This window comes from Syngnathus leptorhynchus, chromosome 14 (assembly GCF_054491065.1).
Source record: "Syngnathus leptorhynchus isolate UIUO chromosome 14, UIUO_Slep, whole genome shotgun sequence".
Taxonomy (NCBI): Eukaryota; Metazoa; Chordata; class Actinopteri; order Syngnathiformes; family Syngnathidae; genus Syngnathus; species Syngnathus leptorhynchus.
In genome coordinates this window covers 2,479,801-2,502,430 of record NC_141208.1, presented here as the reverse complement: position 1 = coordinate 2,502,430, position 22,630 = coordinate 2,479,801, and the positions used below count along the sequence as shown (strand labels likewise).

Here is a 22,630-nt window from a genome sequence, read left to right as displayed (position 1 = left end):
ACCAAACCGAACAGGTGAATTATTTATTCATTTATCTATTTATAATTTTAGAATACAACCAAGTGTTTATAAAAAATATATATTTATGCCTTTGTATTATTTCCCATGAAGTATTTGTATTGCTTCTTATTGTTCATGTGTTTAAAAAAGTGACCAGTACTTCAAATTTATGTTAACATTTAATCACAAAGTTCTCACGGGGATTCAATACATTCAACAACAACATCAACAACAAAAAACGGGCGGAGGGAGATAAAAAATATCTATCAGTCATATATTTTTCCTCACTGTTCTGTCGTCTTGAACAACTTCTGAAAGGGGGGTGGGGGGGCAAGTTTAACAGGGACAAGTTCTTCCCATTCAAAATACTTTCATGCCCTTTGACATCTACCCAAAACATAAGAAACACTTTCAGGTTGCTTTGATATGCAGATACAGGGCAGAGTGTGTCGACGACTCGTGTCATACTGCAATAAAGCTCAAAGGTCACTTCCAGCTCGAATAAAAAATTTTACTACGACTGTAGTTTTGTTTACAGCACAGTGAGGAGTCCAATATTCCATTCGGTAGCGTCCTTGTAGGTAACAAAGAGCGTAGTACTACAAAGTAGTAGTACTCAAACTGAATACAAAGAACATCAAATAAATGTTCAAACGTGTTCTTAGTGGTAAACCTAGCTGGGTTTAATTGCATATTAGTAAGCCAAAAGTGGCACTGGTAGTGGAAAAATCAGAACTAATAAGACACATTAGCTAGTGTGCTAAATTGTCTTACTAGCAGAGCAAAGCATGTAGTACATGGATCAGAGGCTGGATTTGAAGGATATTAAATAAATGCTCAGATGGCTATATCGATAATCACAGTTGTCACAGTTGGTAGCAAGTCAAACGCACACACAAGCATACACACATTCGCACAATAGCACAGAAAAAGGAAACACAACTGGGATTTGTAAATGGGCCATTATAATTAAGTTCCTGTTCTCACAGGTTGTTGTACTCATCTTTTGAATCAATGCTGTTTGTTAAAAATGTCCCTTAGCAGCTCCAGTAATTGAGCAGAAAACAGATTGCTCCGAAAAACAGCACCGGACTCAGTTGGCTCTCCCTAATTGTTAATTGGAGTTCTTGAGGCCAAAAACGTTGTGCTCAGAGATCGTAAACAGTACTTTGTGCGGTTCAAGTATCAAGTGTACTTGAGCTTGAAAAAAAGTCCGACATCAACACCTGTGACGACGATTCCACCTGCAGCCCGACAAGGCACAGGATGAATACGTAGCTGCGATGAAAAAGGGGCTCGGCACGTTCATTACTCCTGACTGGCTCGTCTCTTCTCCAGCTTCATTTTGAGCTCCTCGTTGAGAGCTGAAAAGAGGAGTGAAAAAGCAAGTGAAAATAAAAATACAGCGTAGAATTGAACTGATACTGCGGTTTATTTCTCATCGGTTACGGTGTTCTTTTCTCCGTACTTGTTCGTGCCCTTTCGTTACGGAAATGAAAAGTCAAACCGGCAATTGTCCCTTGAACATTTTCCCAGTCAAGTCAGAATGTATTTGATCAAATTCCAATTCCTGTCTCATCACTTTCACTTCTTTCAGTCATGACCTTTTCTTTAAAGGGGAAGTCAAGTCAAAGATCGGGAGTCGAAACATCACATGACCAAATTCGGAAAACAACTTCTTACACTGTGCAAGAGGGGAAGGTGATAGGATGAGTCGTCTCATGGGGTTGGTGGGCGAGGCAGGCACTGAAGATGTTAGGAGGCGGCGGTCCGGAGCCGGGGAGCGAGGCGGGGGGCTGCTGGGCCAACGATCTACACCGACTGTGAAATTACTAAATCATTGCATTGTCTGTTTCCGTTGAGAAGTGCTCGGAGACAAACCTTGCTTCGGGGGCAGCGCGGGAGGCTTTGGCAGGGGGCTGGTGGGGGCGGTGTGGAGAATCATTTCTCCATTCTCGTCGTTGGCAGAAACATATGCTGAGGACACGAAGACATTAGAAGACACGACTCGGAGAAAGTATAAACCAGGAAGCCCCCCAAAAAATATTCGACTCACTAATGTTCTCCTCATAAGGTTCTTCGAGGAGAAAAGGTTGAAGCGTTCCAGCTGTCTTCTCCACAAGGGCATTAATGACATCATGAAGGGTTTCACAGGGAATCTGCAATGGAAACATTGTTTTGTACTTGACACGTGTACTGTACTGGATCAAAAAAGAAATACTGCAGAACTTACATACCGGATTTTCTACATCAATCACATAGCCACCCTGGTCCCTCTGTGTTACTCGGTAATGTCTGAAAACGGACCTGGATGGAGCACAAAAGGGGCAAATGTGAGATTTTTAAAGTCACTCTTGGCACTTGTGTCCTTTACCCGTTGAGGTCCTGTCGCGTGGTGACGGCCAATGAGCTTCCATCTCTTCCGGGACGTAGCAACATGTTGCCACAATCTGGGTGCCTTTCTAAGAGGACTTCGGCCTCGGTTCGTGACACTGGGCGAAAACACCTGCACACACACACACCATAATATGTACTTTGACTTTTGTCCAGGGACTCATTACAGGAGAGGAATTACTTATGAAAAAGATATTCAACCCATTAAACTATTGGAAATATTATTTTTGAATACATTCATGACCTGTTGAACATTCCAGCTAAAATGAATGTTTGACGTCTATAGTCGTCAATGGCAGTGAATGAGTTAAAAGAGAAGTACTACGACTGCCGACACAAGGTTACGTGCATTGGGGAAAACCTACGGCGGGATCTCTCCCACTAAAGGGACCGAGAGAGGCGAAGGAGGTGCTCGTGTGGGCGTGCGATTTCTCCGCCTGGACCTTTCTTTGTCCACGACTTCCTTCAGCATCTGGAGCTGGCCCGGCAGCAAGGTCAGGCTTGATGGTACATTTAACTAAAATATAAGAGATGTCAGAAGATGCAAGGATATGTATCGATAAGATGTACAAAGGTGTCAAGTGGAAAAAAATTATGTTTACGTCTATCACAGAGTAGAGGAAACCCTTCCACAGCTCCCTTGATTCCAGGTTGGGTGTCTGGGAAAAAAATATAGAGTCACTTTTAAGGTGTTCTAATTATGTTTGAACAAAAATGAGGGAGCGATAATCAAATAATAAAAGCATATATTCTTTATCCACCGCAAAGAACGACTAATTATATATCTCTATGTATCATACTGCCTTGAGGTGTTGCCAAGCAACACACATCAGAAGGAGCAGCGTGTTAAACGCATACATACCGTTATTCTCGTTTCTCCGTCCTTCATGCGTAGGATGAGTCTGGCAGCTTCTAAATTTCGATCCCGGCTACAGTCGTCCTTCAGGGACACAAAGCCGCTGAGGTCCATCTTCTCGACATACTGCGATACAGTTGGCACACGTGAAAAAAATAAAAACATCTCCGAGAACTTCACCTGCCACATCACTTACATGAGTGTCCTTAGAATTATTGAAGAAATACAACGCATTCCCACACAGACATGTCCACAGACGCCTGGGGGCCTTCAACAAAGAACAAGAAAAAAATACAACATCTGTTTAGTGTTTTTTTTTTTTTTTTAATTCTTCTCATCAATGTATCTAATTTCCTGTCAAAAAGAGGAATGGTGGGTGGGTCGCAGCTGCTGTCAGCGGACCACTGCATTAGCCTGCACCTGAGTCCTAGGTCTGCAGTAAAACCATTTTAATGAGAGCCTGGGGGACCCCTGAGTGGGTGGTGGTACCCCCCCCCCCCTTATGTCATCACCAAACAAACAAAAAATGGATAGATCGCATCCTGCCCAGTTATGCGTCAATATTCTCAATGTAACTTGAACAGGGGAGCAGACTGTTACTATGGCTACAACATTCTCCGTCGAAAGCACACCGGATGTGGGATCCACCGTCTGAAGACAATTAGCCGATTGTTTTCTCAAAGCAACGCCATTTCTGCCAAGTGATAAAAAAAAAAAAAAAAGAACAGCAAAAAATACCCGCAGGTATCAACGTCCACTCGCCTCGCCCATCCTCGCATGATAAGGAAGTTGCAAGTACGTCAGCGGACGGACGGACGGACGGACGGACGTACCTGTTCTTTGGGTCCTCGCTTCTCCAGATAACCTTCGTAGTAACAGGACGGGAGCTGCGAGCGGGTCCCACCCGCTCCGGAGCGCTGCCTGACGGGTGCAGCCGCCATGAGTGTCGCTGGCTGAGCAACACTAGAAAGGACAAAGGGGCGCACGGAGCAATCCGGGCAAGGGACACGCCTTCTCCCGATGAGATGGATGGTGCTGTGGCAATAAGCCAACAGCTGGCTGCTGGAGCATGCATGCTGTGTGTGTGTGGGGGGGAGGGGGGTCACACAAATGGGGAAGGGGGGGCTGTGCACTCTGCAGATTGGTGGAAGGGAAATATCTCAATTATCCTATAGACCAGTGAGAGAAATAGCAGATGAGTGCACAATGGCTTGAGATATAGATTGAAAAGTTTCAGGACCGGCTTCACAAAAGCCAAAGTTGTTCCTTTTCTACGCCATTTTCTTTGTGCTTCATCATGTGCAGAGCATCCAACACTTCCTGGTCGAGACCATCACTGATCTGCAGCTACTTCCCTTTTCAACTGACCAGAGTATATCATTAAAAGAATGGGGGGGATTTCTTACTAGGCCTATGTTCTAGGCAAACACACTTAGGTTAATATGTAATTTCTATACAGCATCTGTGAGGTGATAAAATGGCATCGATTTAGGATTTTATCAAATGATTATAATTGAGAACTGGAAAAAAAAAATGACACAAATTATATAATATTACACGCAAATCTCAGACTGTGGGCCGGCAAGATACAAGAAACATGTAGCAGTATTACAACATTTATTTGAATTAGCAACCCCCTTTACATAAAATGCATACAATAAACAAAACAAAAAAAAAACCGAGGTAATCCACATATCCTCAAGATAATCCTGGATAATCCCACTTTTCTCCCAACGTGTCAGTTAACAAATGAATACATGTAAGACAAATCATAAGAACGCATGCAAAACTTTCAACACAAAGTATCATAAAATAAACCTTTAACACTTTATTAATGGTGCCATCTTTTGGATTTGAATGGCGTAGTGACAACCATGACCAAGCAGCACACAAACACTCCAGTTTTATGTTCCGAGACATTATTTATCTTCACTATTCTCCAAGATGAAACTCATTTGATTGAGTGTAATGAGGCATGTAAACACACACCTGAACCTTGTGGTGACCTCTCTGCACACACGACCCCCGTTGTCAACTCTCTTCAATACCCGGAATATCGCAGGAAGATTTAAATGCGTACACAGCTACGACAAGATTATTCCGGGGGGGTGAACCAGAGATCCAAAAGGCACCATGGGATTGGGATGGGGGCAGGTGGTGAATAAAGACAAGCGGGGGGAGGGCGTAATCCACGATCCGTTAGGTCTGGTGCAGCATTTGACCCAATACGCATCGGGATCACGGTTAAAGTAGGAGAATGCTAGCTTGTTCAGCATCTTGACAAAAACAAAGTTGGCTCGGCGCCTAGGAAACATTATAAGCGACGCTGCCAGCAGCATCGATGAAGCCTGAGAAAATTAAGGAGCTGGATTTTCATGACTTTTCTCACCAATTTTGAATATTGGCCATGGTTGGGATGCATTAGACCAAAAAAAAAAAAAAAAAAAAGCATGACAGATGATCTGTCGTGCTCTTTTGTTTTGTACATCAAGTGTAGTTTAGTCTAATGATTCCCAATCATTGTGCTGCAGGAAACTACTTGATTGGGCCGTTTTATTTATTTATTTATTTATTTGAATAGTAATATTATATGGAAGTAACAGATCAAACAATGAATTCATTCACTGCCAGTAGGGATGAATTTTTAACGTCTATAGCCGTCAATGGTAGTGAACGAGTTAAACACCAGACCTGTGTATCCATTATTAGTTTCTCTTTTTTGGGGGGGGGGGGGGGGGGGGGCGGTGTGGTGAGATTTTTCCAATGTATGATTTTCAACAGCTTGACCAACACTAGGTGGCAGTATCGGATCGGGGAAAAAAAAGAGGAGGGGCGGGGTTAGAACTAAATGATGACTCCAGCAAAGGTGACATAGCAAATAAATGACATCAAGGAACGCATGCATGAAGATATGAAGTGGGTGCGCTGATTAGAGCTGCGGAAGCTTTCTGAAAATATTTTCTTCAAGTGATAAAGTTATGAAAAAAAAAGTGCACAGGTGCATTGTGGGTCCGAGAGTGCTGTAAGTGCACTCAAACATTACACCATCGCTTTTCTGACTTTGATCCTCCTCTTGAAAATCTTCTGAAAGTTTAAACAATGCTTTTTTTGTTTTAACAAATCACAGGGGACATCAAAACAGGCCCGCTTGTTTGGTTTCCCCCCCAAATATATTGCTGGAGCCAATAATCCTCCCCGTTTGATCTTGTGGCGTTCAGTGCGAGATTGGAACGATGATTTCCACGTAGTTAGTGGGGATGTATCCCGTCTTGCCGCGGAGCTTCCCCTCGTACCAGTTCTCGTCGATGTAACTGATCAAGGTGATGGTGTCGCCCTCGTGGAAGCCCAGTTCGTTCTCATTCTCGGGCTCAAAATCGTAGAGCGCTTTACAGCACGGCTCGGCTGCGGAAGAGCGACAAAGAGGAAGTGAGTGACGAGGAAACCATTTCATGAGAAGCCATGTGTCAGCGGAGGCTTTCCATCAGGTCTGGAATGGAAACCAGAGAAGCTTGATATACCACGAAATTGCTACCTCCATTAAGGGAATTTGACTTGGAAGCAAATGAAGTCAAAATATTTCTGGAAGTCGAATCATCAGAACCGGATTGAAATTTGTGATGCTAAATTTGGATCTTACCTTCATTGATTTCATAAAACATATTTCTTTCGTGCCTTAGTGGAGGTTTTGCTGCGATGAGCACAATCCGCCGCATTTAACAGCTTTTGGTGTGAGGAGAAAAAGGAAATAAGGAAGAAAAAAAGAAATAAATGACAGAGCCTAATTTGACAAGCCCCGTCTTGTTCCGCCAAAACCGATCGAATGCAGTCAACTTCCGCCTGGCAAGTGTACAATTTAACAAATGAGGCTCTCTCTCCTCTTTTGGCTCACTCACTCGCTCTGTTCCTGAAGGACGGTCTCTGGACGGACGGACCTGGATATTGATCATTTTGCAAAAGGGAAAGACATGGTCATATACAATCATAACGGGCCAAGGGCTTCATCCAGCAAGATCTACCTGGAGAGTAAACCGGAGGAGGGCTTGTTGCAGTCGGTGTGTAACCTCCGTTGGACTGCTCGGTGTCTCCATAGTCGAAGCTCTGCTGTCTGGGTTTGGGTCTGTACTCTCGCCTTGGTTGGTTGCGACTTTCTTCAACCCTGTGGGAAAAAGAACCAATAAGAACTCATTTACACTTCTGACACCTTGAAGAAACTCAACAGCGTTATAGACAGTTATTCCAAACGTAATATATTTGAGGCACTTTGTCAATGAGCGGACCTTCTCGTTATTTCGCCGGAAAGTTCCTCCAGAATCTCGGTGGTGTTTCTGTGGTACTGCAGCATGGATTCTACCAAAGCTGCCAGCTGGGTCACTTGCTCCACCTACGGAACAGCAAATACACACAAAAAAAAAAAAAGAAATGAATTTCCATATAGGTTGGACAAGCTTCCATCACCAGCAGGTGTGAGGTCAAAGAGCAAAAAAATATTCTCTCCAACTGATTTCAGATTTGTACAACCATAATTGAGTCAACTGGCCCACTTACATCGGTCTCCAGCAGATTGTACATGGAAGCCTCAGCCGCGTCTCGGGACTCATTGAACTTCTCCAAGGACTGCCTGATCTCCTCATCGGGAATTTTCCCCTGCCGTTTCTTTTTATAGTCGTAGTCCAGGCGGCGGCCTTCCATCTTCTTCAGGTGGTGCTGATGGAGTCCAAAAAATTGAAATTGATATTGTCACTTCCAAAAGCAGAAGATGATATTTCAAAGTGGAATTGTCACACCAATCCAATACTTGCACCTGAATATCTTTGATGTCCTTCTCCACAACGCCTTGCAGGGGGTCAATAAAATTCTGTTTAACGTCTATGTCCAGACTGTCTTTGACCGCGGCCAATTTCTTCATTGATTCTCCAACAGCCATAAGAGCGGCACCTGGAGGAAAGGAGGGACAAATGCAGCTTTGTGAAAGCGTCTATTCCAATTTGAATGCCATTCTTATCTTCTCTACCAAAGTTGTTGTTGTGGCCAATGTCTGCTCCATATTTCATCATGCTCTCTCCTAGCAGGGCTTCGGACTGCGGGTATCCAGGACTGTTGAGCTGCCCGCGGAATTTGGACACGGTGTTGAGCATGGCCAGTTTGGTTCTGTGGGCTGGGTTGGGCTGGAGGTATTCTGTTGTTTTGTTGATGACATCAACCACCGCTTTGGTGGTAACATCTGCTCTCTGAAGGTGAGAGAGTGATCGCTAGTTAAAACATACACGTGTTTTTTTTATTTTGCTGATCTTGAAATTCATGTGATACCCTTTCAAGGTCCTTGAAGTCTTCATCTAGCTTGGTTCCCTCTGCACCGCCGACCTTCTCACTCACCATCTGAGAATACAAGAACACGGGGACATCCCTGATCATTTGGGCCCTACGCTGTTTTTTTTTTCCCTCTGTCATCTTTGCCCACTGGACTGTGAAACTGGTACGGGCGGGTTATTGACATAACTAAGATTCCAGTTGCTAGCATGAAGGATGGACACTCCCACCAGGTTGAGGGTGCTCACCAATCACATGTTGGTGACTTGCAAAACAAGCGAGTTCAAAGCAGACCGGTTTTGCCAGTTATGTTTTGTTTTTGTTGCGCTTCATTTGGCTTATGGGGAAAGAGAAAGGCAGCTCATTCAGAGTTAAAGATTTTTGACTCATCTAGAATTTGGTGAAATATCTCAACATCTTTTGACTCGGTCGCGATGAGTTTAGAAGTTATGTTACACACTGAAGTGTTTTTTTTACAGGCAGAAAAAGATTGTGATCTTTCACATGAAGCTTTTTTCCCCCCCTCCTAAATGCTCAATACCAATTATCACAAGGGCACTTTAGATAAATGCTGGCCAGATGGTCAAGTATTCTGCTAAATCTCTTTAGCATGTGTCCTCAGATTAAGCGTGTTTCTTTCCACCACAAATCTAATAGAATTGATCTTGATTTATGATGATATGACAATGACACCCCTTTAAATATCTTCAGCGTATGCATACGTTTACAATTTTATACTTGACATGTTCTAGTTTCAGCAAAATCATTTCACATAAAGTTAACCAATAGCATAATTGCCTAAAACCATTTGAATTTACTCTCACAATCTGAAATTTTAATAGGCTTACAAAAGAAATAAAAGAAATTCATTAGGCCCGTGTAGCGTCTCTGTCATCTATGTCAAGGCTACATTTGTGTTTTTCCTTGTTTCCCAAAATATAAAAATTAATAAATAATAATCATAAAAAAACATGGAAGTCACAATAGTAAGATAATTGCACATAAGCACCAGGAAGTTAAAAACACAACAGAAAGAAAACCATTCTCTTGATTCGTGTCTGCTTGTTGATTGAACTTTTGACGCTATCACCAAATTCGTCTGCATGCTATCTGTGACTTTAACTAGATTAATCACATCTTTGGCTTAATTTCTTCAACTTGCTAACATGAGGCTAACGTTGATTTGCCATTTAAAAAAAAAAAAAAAAAAAAAAGTTGCCACCAAGCTAGCTAGCAGCTAATTAAAGTTGGGAAAAAAAACAACAATCATCACGCTCTTACCTGGCTTGCTTTGTAAAACTGTTTCTTAATCCCAGCAACGGACATCGTGCAGTCTCTCCTTGGTCCACTGGACCTCAACACCGAATTTTAGAAATAATAAGTGACGAACGCAAAAGGCTGCCGCGAACGTTCCAAACTGCAAGCAGTGAGCAAGCGAGTAGCACGTCTTCAAAATTTGGACGCGTGATGTGGAAAAAAAAAAACTCCTTGCCGACCGCAGCTTCCTGGCTCCGACTTGTTGTGGGAGGCTCCAGGATCGTCAAAGTGGGTCAACTACTGACGCCTTCTCAAGTTAGTATTTCAATCATCTCATCATTATTTTTGATTTGAACAGTATAAAATTCGGTCGGACAATAATTATGTCCAAACAAGCGCAATCAAGTTGTGACATTAAACCTGTTGCGCATTCAAATGAAATTAACACGTAATCAAGTCAATTTTAAGTTTAAAATGACTCCCGAAAGCCAACTATCTCTTACTTTTTGATAGAAACTATAATACTGTAGAAAAGTCTCACAGCAAGTCACCAACCAAAAATGTCGCCAGTAGTAAACAATATACAGAAATGACATCTCACTTGTTTTACAAATTTACTTTGTACAATGTATCAAATGTACCGTCCGCGGGTCATATCTGGCCCTTAAGGGGGTCCGCCGGGTCATGGGTATCATTCTTGAAAAGTGTAAACCCCAAAAACAAATGATCTGCGATTTTTAAATAAATGTAACTTGTTGTTCATTCTGTCCACTAGAGGGCGCATTGACATAACGTTTGATTTCTGTAAAAAAACGTACAAATACCTTAAGACAATGACTATACCTTAATTTATTTTTACCTTATTCTTTTGGAGGCACATTTCATTGTTTTGCTTTAATTTTAGGACAAATGAAGTAAAATGGGATTATTTGCATGGTTCATTTGATAATCTCTCATAGGTCAATGGTTGGAAATCACAATGACTTGACAAACAATTCTACAGAAGAAACCATTTATTACATTCTTAAAACCACGTATAATGTATCCCAACGGACAACAATATATATTGAGCTGTGCGACTCACTTAGTTTATAACGTCTTGTACATGTTTTTCTTACACGGAAACAAAAGGGAGATAATTGTCTTTATTGAATGTTCCAAATCATTTGCCAATTAAAAAAGTAGATTACTGACTTTGAAGGCCCAAAGTGAAAACAAGTAAAGAAAGTGGACAAAAGACAAATAAGTGAACGTCACAGCAAAAGGAAAAAACAAAACATTAAATTACAAAATGAAATTTCTCTTGAAACACATTTGTTTGCAAATGCTCATTACTTTAAAATTGTAATATTAGGACAAACGGGAAATTTGTGAGCAACATTCACAAAAATAGAACTGAGGTCCACAGTGACGATGGTTGTGGGGTGCAAAGGCGTGAGGAGTACAAGGCTGCTCAGAAAAGTGACAAGAGATCACAGCTAGCTCCCTGAGTGGCAAAAGAATTTCACAGCACCCCCGAGTAAGACATGTTCACCTCAATGCTAAAACACCCTCCACTAATTGACTTTTTTTTTTTTTGAGGGGACCAGAGAAACAAAAAGATCAACAAAAAAGTCTTACTGGCTTTGAGGCCCAACTCAGGGGGGCAGCTGATAACTCTGTCTGGCATTAGACATATGTCCAGTAAGAAACCGGGGACTGTAAGTGCTTTTTTTTTTTTTTATTCAAACAACGGGAGAAGAGGAACTGCAATATTACAAATAATACACATGCTCCAACCAGCAAGGTGGGGTTATGATACAAAAATGTGGACCACCTGAACAAGTGCGACTACATGAGTGATTGAAATAGACTACACCTGACTGCTGGTTAGAAAGACCTTCGCATCTCCTCTTCTAAAGTTCATAAAGTTTGCCTTGCTTGATCGTTTCCTTTAGAGTCCTGTTTGTCCTTCTCCTCGTCCGCATCAGAGGCAATTTGTTTCCTCTCCATCACTGTTTGTTTGCATCTATACAACAAGTGTCTGTTCACCCGTTTGGTGGGTTTGCTGTCATGGAGGAGGAGAAGGGGGGGGGGATAAAGTGAGGGAGGGCTTGTCATAAAAACCTGAGAGTACTATATAGAGAGGAAAATAGTCCAGAGTCCAAATCTCAGCTTCCTTTGTGTACGTCTCACTTTTTCCTCTCCCTTTCGTTCTGAACGAATCTCACACGCTCTTAACACTCTCCCGTCTCGCATATTTACATTCTTATTTAAAATATTTTGTATATAAATGTGTATATAAATTAAAGATCATTTTATCTTGCCCTGTCTCCAAGTGGCATTTACAAGGGAAAGGGGGATGCGTGGGACTGAGGTTTCTCAAGAGCCGACTCAAGGCAGCACCGAACACAGGCGAAATGTTGTGAGAGAAGCGGCTCAAGGAGGTGGTGAAGTTATGTGTTGTCTATTTTTCGATTTTTTTTCTTTTTTTTTTTTTTTACAAAATGACTTGTGAACTTGGTCCCTAAGTATCAGTACATGGTGGTTTTGTATGAATAAGCACACATAGCATCCATTTTCTGTACCGCTTGACCCCTCGGGGGTCGCGGGCGTGCTGGAGCTTATCCCAGCCGTTATCGGGCAGTAAGCGGGGGGGGGGGGGGGGGGAGACCCTGAACCGGTTGCCAGCCAATCGTAGGGCACGCAGAGACCAACAACCATCCGCACTCACGCTTACGGGCAATTTGGAGTTCTCAATGGGCCTATCATTGAGAAGTGGGTGGATAAAATAAAACCAAGTGTGACAGGGTTATACATTCACCGTTGAGTGGTTACTTGTGCGCTGGTGCTTGTCGATGAGGTACATTCAAGACAGGTTGGGGCGACCCGCAACGGATCCGACAAGTTGCGCAAGTTTTCAGACCATGCCTCGTGGATCTGCTTGTTGGTGCTGCTACAAAACGCAGAGGAGCATGAGGGTGCGCGGTCTGTAGTGTAAGGTGCTGTGCCTGCTCGGACAAAAAAGCGGAGGGCTACTTTGGAATCGCGGAGTATTAAAAGTCCTGGATTGTCTTCTAACTGCTGGTTGTTGAACATCAACATATTTCTCCTCCTCTGTCTCTCCTTTTCCTTTCCTCGAAAAGACATGGCCTCCCATCTCTTTGTCAGTCAAGTCGGTCTTTGTGTCAGTCTGTCTAGCTGTTGGTGGAGTCGGGCAAGGACATGTCCGTTCCGAACACTTCCCGGTACAGCGGGGGGAAACTGTATGCGGTCTCTGGGTGGACCAAACGGAAAAACTCCAGTTTGTCAATGTGGAGGTTACAAATAGACTTCATGATGGGTAGTTTGGACAGCATCTGTTGAGAATGAAAAAGATTCGATGAGCATTTTTCTCTTGACGTAAACATTTGCCGCCTCGTTTTTTTTTTTTTTTACCTTGTCCAGTTTCTCCTCAGAAGCACTTTTAAGAAGACTGTGGTGCAGAGCCAAGTAAACTTGTTCTTGAAGCTTCTGAACCTTTTGGCCATCCATCAGCCAGGGCCGATCTGGCAAAATCACAATATTGGCATATTAAGTGAAAGTTTCATGATGTCCTTTTTTTCGCTGAGTAAGTTTTTACTCAGTCAGCAAGTCTGTTTATTGAATACAATAATCCCGGGGGACAGGGACAAAGACGTACTGTGAATAGCCCAAAAAGTTATCGACTCCCTTTTTAAAATGTTTCTAGTAATTGTCTTGACCTTATTTGGATCTGTATGTCTATTTTAGGAAAGCTACATTTGACATCATTTGGACGGATAAATGATTCACAAAATTAGCTGAAAATGAAATCAAGTCTAAATAATAAATCATTTTTATTTTTAAAAACATTACAATTATTTTCCATTTCCAATTTTGCGGGCCACCTGCAATATTGCCGCGCACCACTAGCGGGCCGCGGACCACCCGTTGACAACCCCTATACAGTGGTGACTTGAGATACAAGAAGTCAATCGGCCAATTTTAGGCAAAATGGAAAATATTATACATTTCGTTCACTTCGACAAGGAAATATGATTTGATCTTACATCTCAAAATGTAATACTCCCACATCCAAACTAACAGCCCAGGCAGGTAAACTTGACTCTGAGTCAAGATGAACCTATTCCGACATGACTTCGACAACATTTATTGCACGTTAGGGTGTTTCAGAATAAGCACAAAACCCATAAATTGATAGGTCACGGCAACGAGCTGCTGATATATTTAATATTAATGGCACACCGTCTAATAAAGAAGAGAAATAGTCACCAGGGGAGAGAAGAACAGCCGCACTAAACAAAGCCATCTCTTCGTCAGACAGCTGGAGGCGACAAAGTCCTTTTCCCAAATCAAATACTGCACTCACCAGGTCATCACAACCTGAAGAAACAAAAGTCATTGCGTTACTCAATCATGTGTCAGACAGCTAATTTAAGTTTTGAAGGAGGCATCTACTTCTTTTTCTAACAATGACGTCCGGCCCATTCTATTTTTTTTCCGTTGGCAATCCGAGTCATACCACGTTTCACCACAAGAGGCAGTGTTGAGTTACTTGGGATCATCCCCGAGTTCTACACACGCTCACATTTTGATAACATTTAGATTTACTATTGGTTAGCTAACTTCTTGAAATGACTTATTACAAGCATAGGGTACAGCGGATGTGTTGATCTAAAAATGCTCACCAAGTGCTTTGAAGAACTGAGGCGAGGCAAATTTTCCATTGAAGAAAATGGTGCTGTTGTTGACATTAAAAGCCCGGCACATACGAATCAGCAGGACCTCCAGGCATCCTGAAAGGTTAGCCATAGCGGCAAAGATATGGAGAAAAGCCCGAGGGAGGGAGACGGAAGGGTCCGAAAATGCTCCAACACCAACACAAATGTCAATTTTGATTCAGATGAATCAACACCATATATGTGACAATTGGAACCATTTAAACAATGTATGTTTTAAAAAGTTCAATTTACAGAAAGTAAAATCATTGTCAAATACATGGTTTTTTTTTCATATATTATAATATATATATATATATGAAAGAATGTTACAAATTTCCCCCAAATTTTTCTCCCCATTGTCAAAAAAATGGGGCAAATGAAGAAAGAGAAGGTTGGAGACAAAGAACAAGAAGGAACTCAAGTTAGCAAGTTTTTAAATTGGTGTTTACTTGGACACAAGTCTTGTGACCTACAAGTTCTAAAAATACCCATTGTGGATTGTACACTGACCTGCTTTCAGCAAAATAATCTGGTCATTCTGGCAAAGGTCCATAAATCCAGCAATGCGTTTGGCAAACTCCACCACATACTGGATGGCATTTGTGATGTGGTGTGCACACTGCTGCCACATCCACTCAGCTGACTGATAAACAAGGGAAAAAAAAAAAAAAAGCACATTAGAGTGATTTCATCACACAAATGTTTTTGTTTTTTTTAAATGGAACACCACTTTAACCACTGAGTTGTTATTGTAATCTCACATGACATAAGCAAAAGCACATGAGATCATATCTACCTTGTTCTGAAAAGCAAGCGTTTCCTCGAGTGTGTATTGTACCCAGGTAAATCTCTTCATGTCTTCAGCGCTGTACTGACACGTATCCATGTGAGATTTCACGATACATTGAGTGATTCGCTCTGGAAGACAAATCCATAAAAAGCATAGAACATTACTTCAAGGTTCATCTTCTATGAACTCGGCATCATGATTTTGTTGCCCTGTCTAAAGATCTTAGTGCGACCTTGCATCACTTGTTAATGATTATAATCTGCTTTATCTAGTATCCCAGTCCTTCAGTCATTTATTTATTCATGTATTTATTTATTTATTTTCTCTCAAGAGACAGATGGGTAGTTTAGTGTACCTTATGTTTTTTTATCGTAAATGTTTTCAATATGACTTTTGTAAAAAAAAAAAAAAAAAAGGATTAAGCTGGTGGGATAAAAGGGTGAATAAAATAAATACAAAATGAAATGCCTCTCTGACAGTAACAACTCAAACTGAGCATTATTATCTTTGAAACGTATCCAATAAGTACACTGTGTACTCTGGGCATAGTATACATTTGCAATAAATTCCATTGGACTCTTTCTTGGCTTGGACTACATTGACTTGGCATCAAACCAACAATTTAAACCACAATATACTTCAAACTACTTTAGTTACAATGTCCCCTGCACATAGGTAAGCTATTTAGGTCAGCACATAAAAAACATCTTCAGCAGATTGATGTAGGATGAGGATCAAGTTTGTCACAACTCACCCAGGTCTGTTACCGAGCAGTCATCAGGCAACTGGTCCAGCAGTGCGTGCGTGTCTCCGAGCAGCGAATGCGTGTGCATCAGCCGAATGCCGTTGCTGTCCGAGCCATCCATCGTCTGCTGCGGCGAATTCTGATTGGACAGCGATGATGACGAGGAAGAAGCGGACGATGAGTTGGAGGTGTTTCCAGTGCTGGTTCCTCCATTCCCGCCCAGTAGCTCCAGGCTGCAGTACTCGCTGGCCTCCTCGGGGGTCAGCGGTAGGTCAAAGAGGTCGGGGAGTGCTGCGATGTCATCCAGGTCGCTGAGGGTGGAGCTGGAGCCACCCGTACTGTAGGAACGGCTCAAACCTCCCTCGCCGTCGTCTCCGCTACCTCCACATGCGCCGTCCTCCCGGGGTAAGGAGATCTTAGTGGAGACCCCATCTCCGGAGCCTACACACTCCTGGGATTTCTGATGCTTCTGCACCTCAGCGTAAAGGCTGTCACGCTGCTTTTTGGACATGCGACCAAACTTCACCGCTGTTGAGAGAAAATTATTTTTAGATTGAGATGGTCACTTGAGAGAGCAAAATGGCACTTCATACTAGAGTAGTACAGAGCGTGTTACGATGTGTCACAACCGGGAGGAAAAAAAAAAAGATGCAGTTTAGAAAGTGAGTGATGAAAAAAAAAGCCATAGTTGTGTATGTGTGAATAAATTCTGCCATTCAAAACAATCTCTCAGTCTTTTCCGATTTATTTTGCTTATTTTCTCTGCTTTTTGCTCAGAAACGTATGTTTTTTTTTGGGTGAAACCAACTCCTGTTTTAATAAACGGAAAAAAATGGAAAGTTGCGTTTACCATCTCGACTCATGCCCAAAGCCAGACACTTTTGTAGGCGACAGTGTTGGCAGCGGTTGCGGTTCGTTCGATCGATCAAACAGTTCCTCTGGCGCGAGCAAGAGTACATGGCGTTGTTTTGCTGGCTGCGACGGAAGAAACCCTTCAAAGACACAAAAACAAACCCAGTTGACACATGTGCATTTCAGATACAACCAGTACATTGACTCATCTTCTTACCTTGCAGCCTTCACAGGTGATGACCCCGTAGTGGATCCCCGAGGACTTGTCCCCGCAGATTTTACAGGGGATGACCTCGATTTGAGCTGCAGGACCAGAACCAAAAAGGGAGAAGGTCAGAACAAAACCGTCTTACATTTCCGAAAACGGACTCGACAATGGAACGGAAACAACAGGCCGTTTATTTATTTCAAGAGTGCTGCCAATACTAAAATACTTGGCACAATTAGCCAAACACGCTAGCACCTGGCTTTTGTTAGCATGCCTTCCACATTTGAGTTTGGCTTGAAACAAAAAGCGTTTTATATTCTCAGATAAGCAGCTTTTCTATTGTTTTATGATGGTGAACTTTGCCTGGCTTTGGGCTCAGATCATTCTGTCTTGTTCTCGTCACTTATAAATCTTGAGCAAAATAAAATCCATTGTATCTTCGGTTGACCTAGAAACGGGCGAACTGTGGCTTTATCTTGTCGCACTTGGGCATCAGTAATTCTCACTTCTCTAAATGAACTGGCCATCACCTACAACATATCCAAACTGTCGTGTTTTTCACCTAGCGTTAAAATAAAACACAAACCCGCAACTTTGAATACATTTGTATTATAAAAAGAAGACGAGTCATCAAAAAAAGGAAGCGTAAAGCCTCCAGTTTGCACACAGAACGACTAAAGCCAAGTTCCCTTCAGCTCTGTTTGTCTGCACCCTCCACGAGGCCCCCGTGAAGAAACAGATTGCACAAACAGATAAGGGGATCACACGAGGGTTGCACACTGACATGAACAAAAGAGTCTTTCTGTCTGCTCAGAGGAAAAACAATATCAGAAATGATTTGGCTCGCTCTGTTTTTCCCCCAAAATCTCACGATTGGAAAGTTTTGATTGATGCACATTTATTGATGAATGTATCCTAAAGCAATTCTTGGACTTTTCAAGACAGTCTTCCACCACGTATACATGTACGCTAAAATACTGTACTCCAAAGTGATCGGGGCAGCTGCAGGCACGCAATGGAAAAAAAAACACCCGGCCTCCTCCCGCCCCCATCTCTCGATTATATAACTCCCGTCTGTGAGCATTCCTCGCAACACTCATTCAGCCGGCTCACTCTAGCAACACATCCACGACCCACCCTCGCCGGATTCTCTTTGTCTTATTGGCTGGTGGGTGACGGCGGGCCGCTCGCTATTGGCTGATCCGACCATCGTTTGGCCGTCGTAGCCTGTCAGCCCATGTGGACATTTTGTCCCACTGACACACTTTCCCATTGCAAAGGGAGGAGGAGGAGGAGGGGGCTAGCACATCTCAGTGCTCCACAGACCATTTTTAAGGTGGAGCTCAACAAAGAAAATCTCTCTTTAAGGCCAAGAGCTTGCATCAGAAAAATACTGTTGCATAACAGTCAAATTCGACACCGATAAGAATGACGGTGGAAAAACCGCAATTACCAGTTACGTCCTGAAACACATCAGAAACGTCAAGATCAAGTTTCATGAGTGACACATTGAATAGCATCCAGCCAATATGTGAGTACAGTATAAATAAAGTAGCAACCGGAACGCCAACTATTTGCTTTGACGATTGAACTTTGGTATAGCCGCTTCTATTCTTATCCAATGCCAAAATACAGTACAGATGTCCATACAGCCACATGCCTGTGTCTCTAATCTCTTGACCAAAGATGGTATTGCAGTATATACTTCAACGTGAGCTTGGACAGCAGCTAAACGGCACGATAAAAAAAAAAAAAAAAAAAAATCAAATCCCCGACCGAGTAAAGCGTAAGAGAATTTTTCCATCACTTTGTAAAGGAATGTGGGACAAAGTGCCAGTGATTGCGTAACAAGTCGCCGTGTGCCAATGTGTGAAACAGGTACTGTGTCAGTGTGTCAGCGACGTGTCTCAGAGTGAAAAATGACCTCTGACCCTCACCATCCATATGTTAACTCATGTCAGTACTTGCAAAGCCAGTTTTGAGACAAGTACAAGTTGTTCTATTTCACGTGCCACGATATCACCAGCGCACCCTTTGGCAGTACTTGCAATTTTTTTTTTTTTTTAATGAGCTCATTTCAAATTGAATGTTAATCATCCCAATGTGTTGTAATCCTCTGCCTGTTTCCACTATCCATTCGTATTGAGAGCGAAGATGCCTTGTTGTGACTTCCTCACTACTAATTGGGAGGGAAGACAGCATGGGCTTTCATTGCATCATGTCTCAGCACATGCAGTCATATTGCAACAATCGTCACTTATATGACATCAAGCCATCTTGCATAGTACAGTACAAGTTGTTGTTTTTTTTTCTATTGGGGGCAACATTTTCGTGTTCTAATTAAGTCTCGAGTTGGTTTACCAAAAAGGGAAACATCCCATCATCAGCTTCTTGCCCGCTCCAAAATAACTATCGTACAGTATACAGTAATACCGTGCTATTTGTGGAGGGGACCGAGCCCTGCACATCTCTCTCCAACATACTTTCTTGATACCGATTCCTATTTAAGTTGGGCTTTGCTGGCATCTTGTGGCTTTTTAGGGTATTTGGAAAAAATGCACAAAAACACACCTCGTAAAGTTTTAGCTGGGGAATAAGTTCCATCGGATAATCATCACTACGTTTATGATATCAGAATTTTATTTTAATGATCTTACATTTTCATTTGGGGGGGGGAAGTAGGATTACTAAATAAAGTACTGTAAACTATTCGAAACATTCCGTGGTTGTTATAGACGGATGGAACGGGGCAGATGTTAATCATATGCTGCGCTGTTGAGGTCTGCTCCGGGTCAAGTTCAAGTTCATTCCGCTGTGGCGAGCCAAGTTGAAGTGCTAGGGCAAGTGTCAGTGTGCTTTTTTGCACATGGCCTGCCTGCTTGGGCGCTTCCCTCAGCTGCTCCCCCTCCCTCTGCTGCGCATGCTGTGTAACGTTGGGTGACATAACTAGGTCAGTGGAACAGCCAGCTCCCTCGCCCTCTGTACAGTCACAAGGCCGGCCATGCTGGCACAGCTATGCCACAATCATCACCACAATCAACCGAATCAAATACTAAATATGAAATTACTCAACATTTAATTCCATTTTATAGAAAAAAACAACAACATTTCGTTTTCATCTACGTGGTGTTTATGTCGCTCCGAACATATAACATTTGTTAAATGAGTTAAATAAGGAACCTTAAAAAAATCAATATTCCATTTTGGGATGAACAGAATGAAAGTAGAGAACAACAAACATCTCCATTACATAATGATAGTTTTGGTTAACAACAATCTCATCTCACGCCCCTCCCCTCTTGCTATTGCATAACACAAACATGGATCCCAAACCCAAAAATGCACAGATGGTCTCCCGAGTCATAGATGTCATATACATTACAATGAATCCATCTTTAACTTCATTATAGTCAATCAGGAATTACACGTATGCAAATAGTCAACTAATTAGCATATTTAAAAAAAATGGTTTTGATTCATTTATTGGAAAGTGTTCAACCCTCCACACCGCAAGTACATTTCTAAAAGTAATCATAGGACAGCACTGCGGTCCTCAGACGTAATCCAGTCATTAATGCGCACTTAGTAGCAAAACAGGCGCACTCCGAGGGTCTGTGCGCGCACATGTGCGCTTTCCTCACGGTTAAAACGCAGCCGCTAAGTTGACTGCAAACATATACGCTTTCACTTGAATTTCAATTACCTCTCATTTTGATGTCTTCTTCTTAACCGGTGCTGGAGAAGGAAGCTCGGCTACATTTGGCTGCGCTGCAGGTGACCGTGGAAATAATAATGTCGGAACGAGGAGAGGAATATAATTGTAATTTTTTTTTTTTTTTTTTAAATGAAGAAAAAAAAAAACACCTCAAGTGTCTTCTATCGCTCGGTGAAGTCCGAGCGAAATAAAAGAGTTTTAGATTGCATCCTAAACGCCCTTGCGGTGTTTGACGAGAATAGTCCTCACGGTGGTCCACACAGTCTACCCTGCTAACCGACTTTCTCCAAGCGTGGACTCTCTCACATGATCTCACCACCACAAGCTCCTCGAGCAGCAACGGCGGGGGCGCGCGGGAGCGGGGACGAGCTTAAGGTGGCAGTAGTGGTTGTTGCCGTGGGGGCGCGCGCAGGGCGCGCGCAAGGCGCACTGTCGCGTCAAAGCTAAAACATCATTAGATAAGTGCGCTCTACTGTTATTTCATTTACCGCGAAGTTAATTATGGTTTTGGGTGTGAGGCATTTGTAATTCTGACTTTTTTTCCCCCCGATTATTTATAATCCTGAGTTCTACCATTTACGTTTTTACCTTCAGGGTTTTGGATTATTAATTCCATATTTGAGTGGGGGAGTGTGTCCATTATAGTGCTATGAATGAAAACTACACAAAAACAATAACATGTGCACCACATTGACAATATCAATTCAAATCGATCATTATCTATAGCATCTTAATAAATTGCGCACGTATATTACAGCCGCAACAAACGTCCAACTATGTCTAACAATTCAACAATTTAATTTCAGCAGCAATTCTATTAGCAAAGCAAGGTCAAATCATTGCTTACAGAATTTCAATGTATTCTCTATGGGCAAGTTTACACCCAATGACCTTATGGAGTTTGGTTCCTGTTTTGTTTCATTTCTGTATGTGTCATGATGTTTTCAATTAATGGCATACTGAAGCATTTTTGCACAACACTTGTCAAGCACATATGGGTGGTGTGTAGCCCTGCCAGCAAAACAGATCATTTTTTTTCTTCTCCCCCTAGTGCAATCAAGCACATTGAATTCCAATGGAATGCTATTCTATGTCAACCCCCGTAGTGATGAGGAGGTGGGCAATGATGCTGTTGTGGATGGGTGTGTGTGTGGAGGGGAGTTTATGATGCAATGTTCTGGCAGCAGTGTTATGAAACAGCATGAAAGCAGAGATTACTCAAACTAGGTTAGTAGAGCAGCGGCAGTCATTTCTCTCTCTCTCTCTCTCTCTCTCTCTCTCTCTCTCTCTCTCTCTCTCTCTCTCTCTCTCTCTCTCTCTCTCTCTCTCTCTCTCTCTCTCTCTCTCTCTCACACACACACACACACACACATTTATGGCGGCAGGCACGTACACGTTCCCTTTTTAGTAATCCTTTTTGTCCTTCCACTCCACATCTAATTTGACAAATATTTTCATACTCCGACGTGTGCACATCACTGCCGCTCAAGCCCATGCTGCATCCCGCCCCCCCACCCTCCGTTGTTTTTTCCCCCCTTCCTCTCACCTCCTCTAAAGCCCCTCTGTTCTATGTCTCCCTTGACAACAGCAGTGACACTTTGACCTTAGCGCTTATGTAACCGCTGTGCAGATTGGTTAGACAGCAGGGGAAGGAGAGGGAGAGAGCGCCAAGGGGGTGAGAGGTGTGTGGGTGGGGGTGTGGGGGGGGGGGCTTCAGTAAAGCAGACATTTTGTTGCCTGATGAGAAAGTAAGGTGGAACATGAGACAAGAAATGAGATTTGCTT

General features: G+C 42.6%; 3 protein-coding genes across 5 annotated transcripts; all 3 read right to left on the bottom strand.

Moving 5' to 3' along the window:
- Nucleotides 1-166: 166 nt before the first annotated feature.
- On the bottom strand, nt 167-4,226 carry stap2a (signal transducing adaptor family member 2a). Of its 2 annotated transcripts, none has more exons than XM_085930922.1 (11): nt 4,084-4,226; nt 3,447-3,518; nt 3,257-3,376; nt 2,997-3,053; nt 2,760-2,911; nt 2,375-2,506; nt 2,238-2,307; nt 2,057-2,159; nt 1,882-1,977; nt 1,684-1,821; nt 167-1,364 (listed from the first exon to the last, which is right to left on the bottom strand). In XM_085930922.1, exons 1-11 carry the CDS (start codon nt 4,189-4,191, stop codon nt 1,309-1,311), a joined length of 1,104 nt encoding a protein of 367 aa, XP_085787048.1. In that variant the 5' UTR covers nt 4,192-4,226; the 3' UTR covers nt 167-1,308. The 2 variants fall into 2 exon arrangements, with proteins under 2 accessions (XP_085787048.1, XP_085787049.1); XM_085930923.1 differs by having other exon boundaries at nt 1,684-1,812; nt 4,084-4,211.
- A 627-nt stretch (nt 4,227-4,853) lies between these two features.
- On the bottom strand, nt 4,854-10,173 carry LOC147045919 (endophilin-A2-like). Of its 2 annotated transcripts, XM_085929275.1 has the most exons (9): nt 9,839-10,173; nt 8,558-8,626; nt 8,262-8,478; nt 8,052-8,185; nt 7,796-7,954; nt 7,528-7,631; nt 7,267-7,406; nt 7,144-7,182; nt 4,854-6,652 (listed from the first exon to the last, which is right to left on the bottom strand). In XM_085929275.1, exons 1-9 carry the CDS (start codon nt 9,881-9,883, stop codon nt 6,465-6,467), a joined length of 1,095 nt encoding a protein of 364 aa, XP_085785401.1. In that variant the 5' UTR covers nt 9,884-10,173; the 3' UTR covers nt 4,854-6,464. The 2 variants fall into 2 exon arrangements, with proteins under 2 accessions (XP_085785401.1, XP_085785402.1); XM_085929276.1 differs by lacking the exon at nt 7,144-7,182 and having other exon boundaries at nt 9,839-10,170.
- A 636-nt stretch (nt 10,174-10,809) lies between these two features.
- Nucleotides 10,810-21,145, bottom strand: LOC147045918 (nuclear receptor ROR-beta-like). Its single transcript, XM_085929274.1, has 10 exons — nt 20,834-21,145; nt 17,140-17,225; nt 16,921-17,062; nt 16,080-16,598; nt 15,332-15,453; nt 15,046-15,178; nt 14,503-14,610; nt 14,087-14,197; nt 13,232-13,341; nt 10,810-13,152 (listed from the first exon to the last, which is right to left on the bottom strand). The coding sequence occupies exons 1-10, from the start codon at nt 20,838-20,840 to the stop codon at nt 12,991-12,993; spliced, it is 1,500 nt and encodes a 499-aa protein (XP_085785400.1). The 5' UTR covers nt 20,841-21,145; the 3' UTR covers nt 10,810-12,990.
- Nucleotides 21,146-22,630: the final 1,485 nt, after the last annotated feature.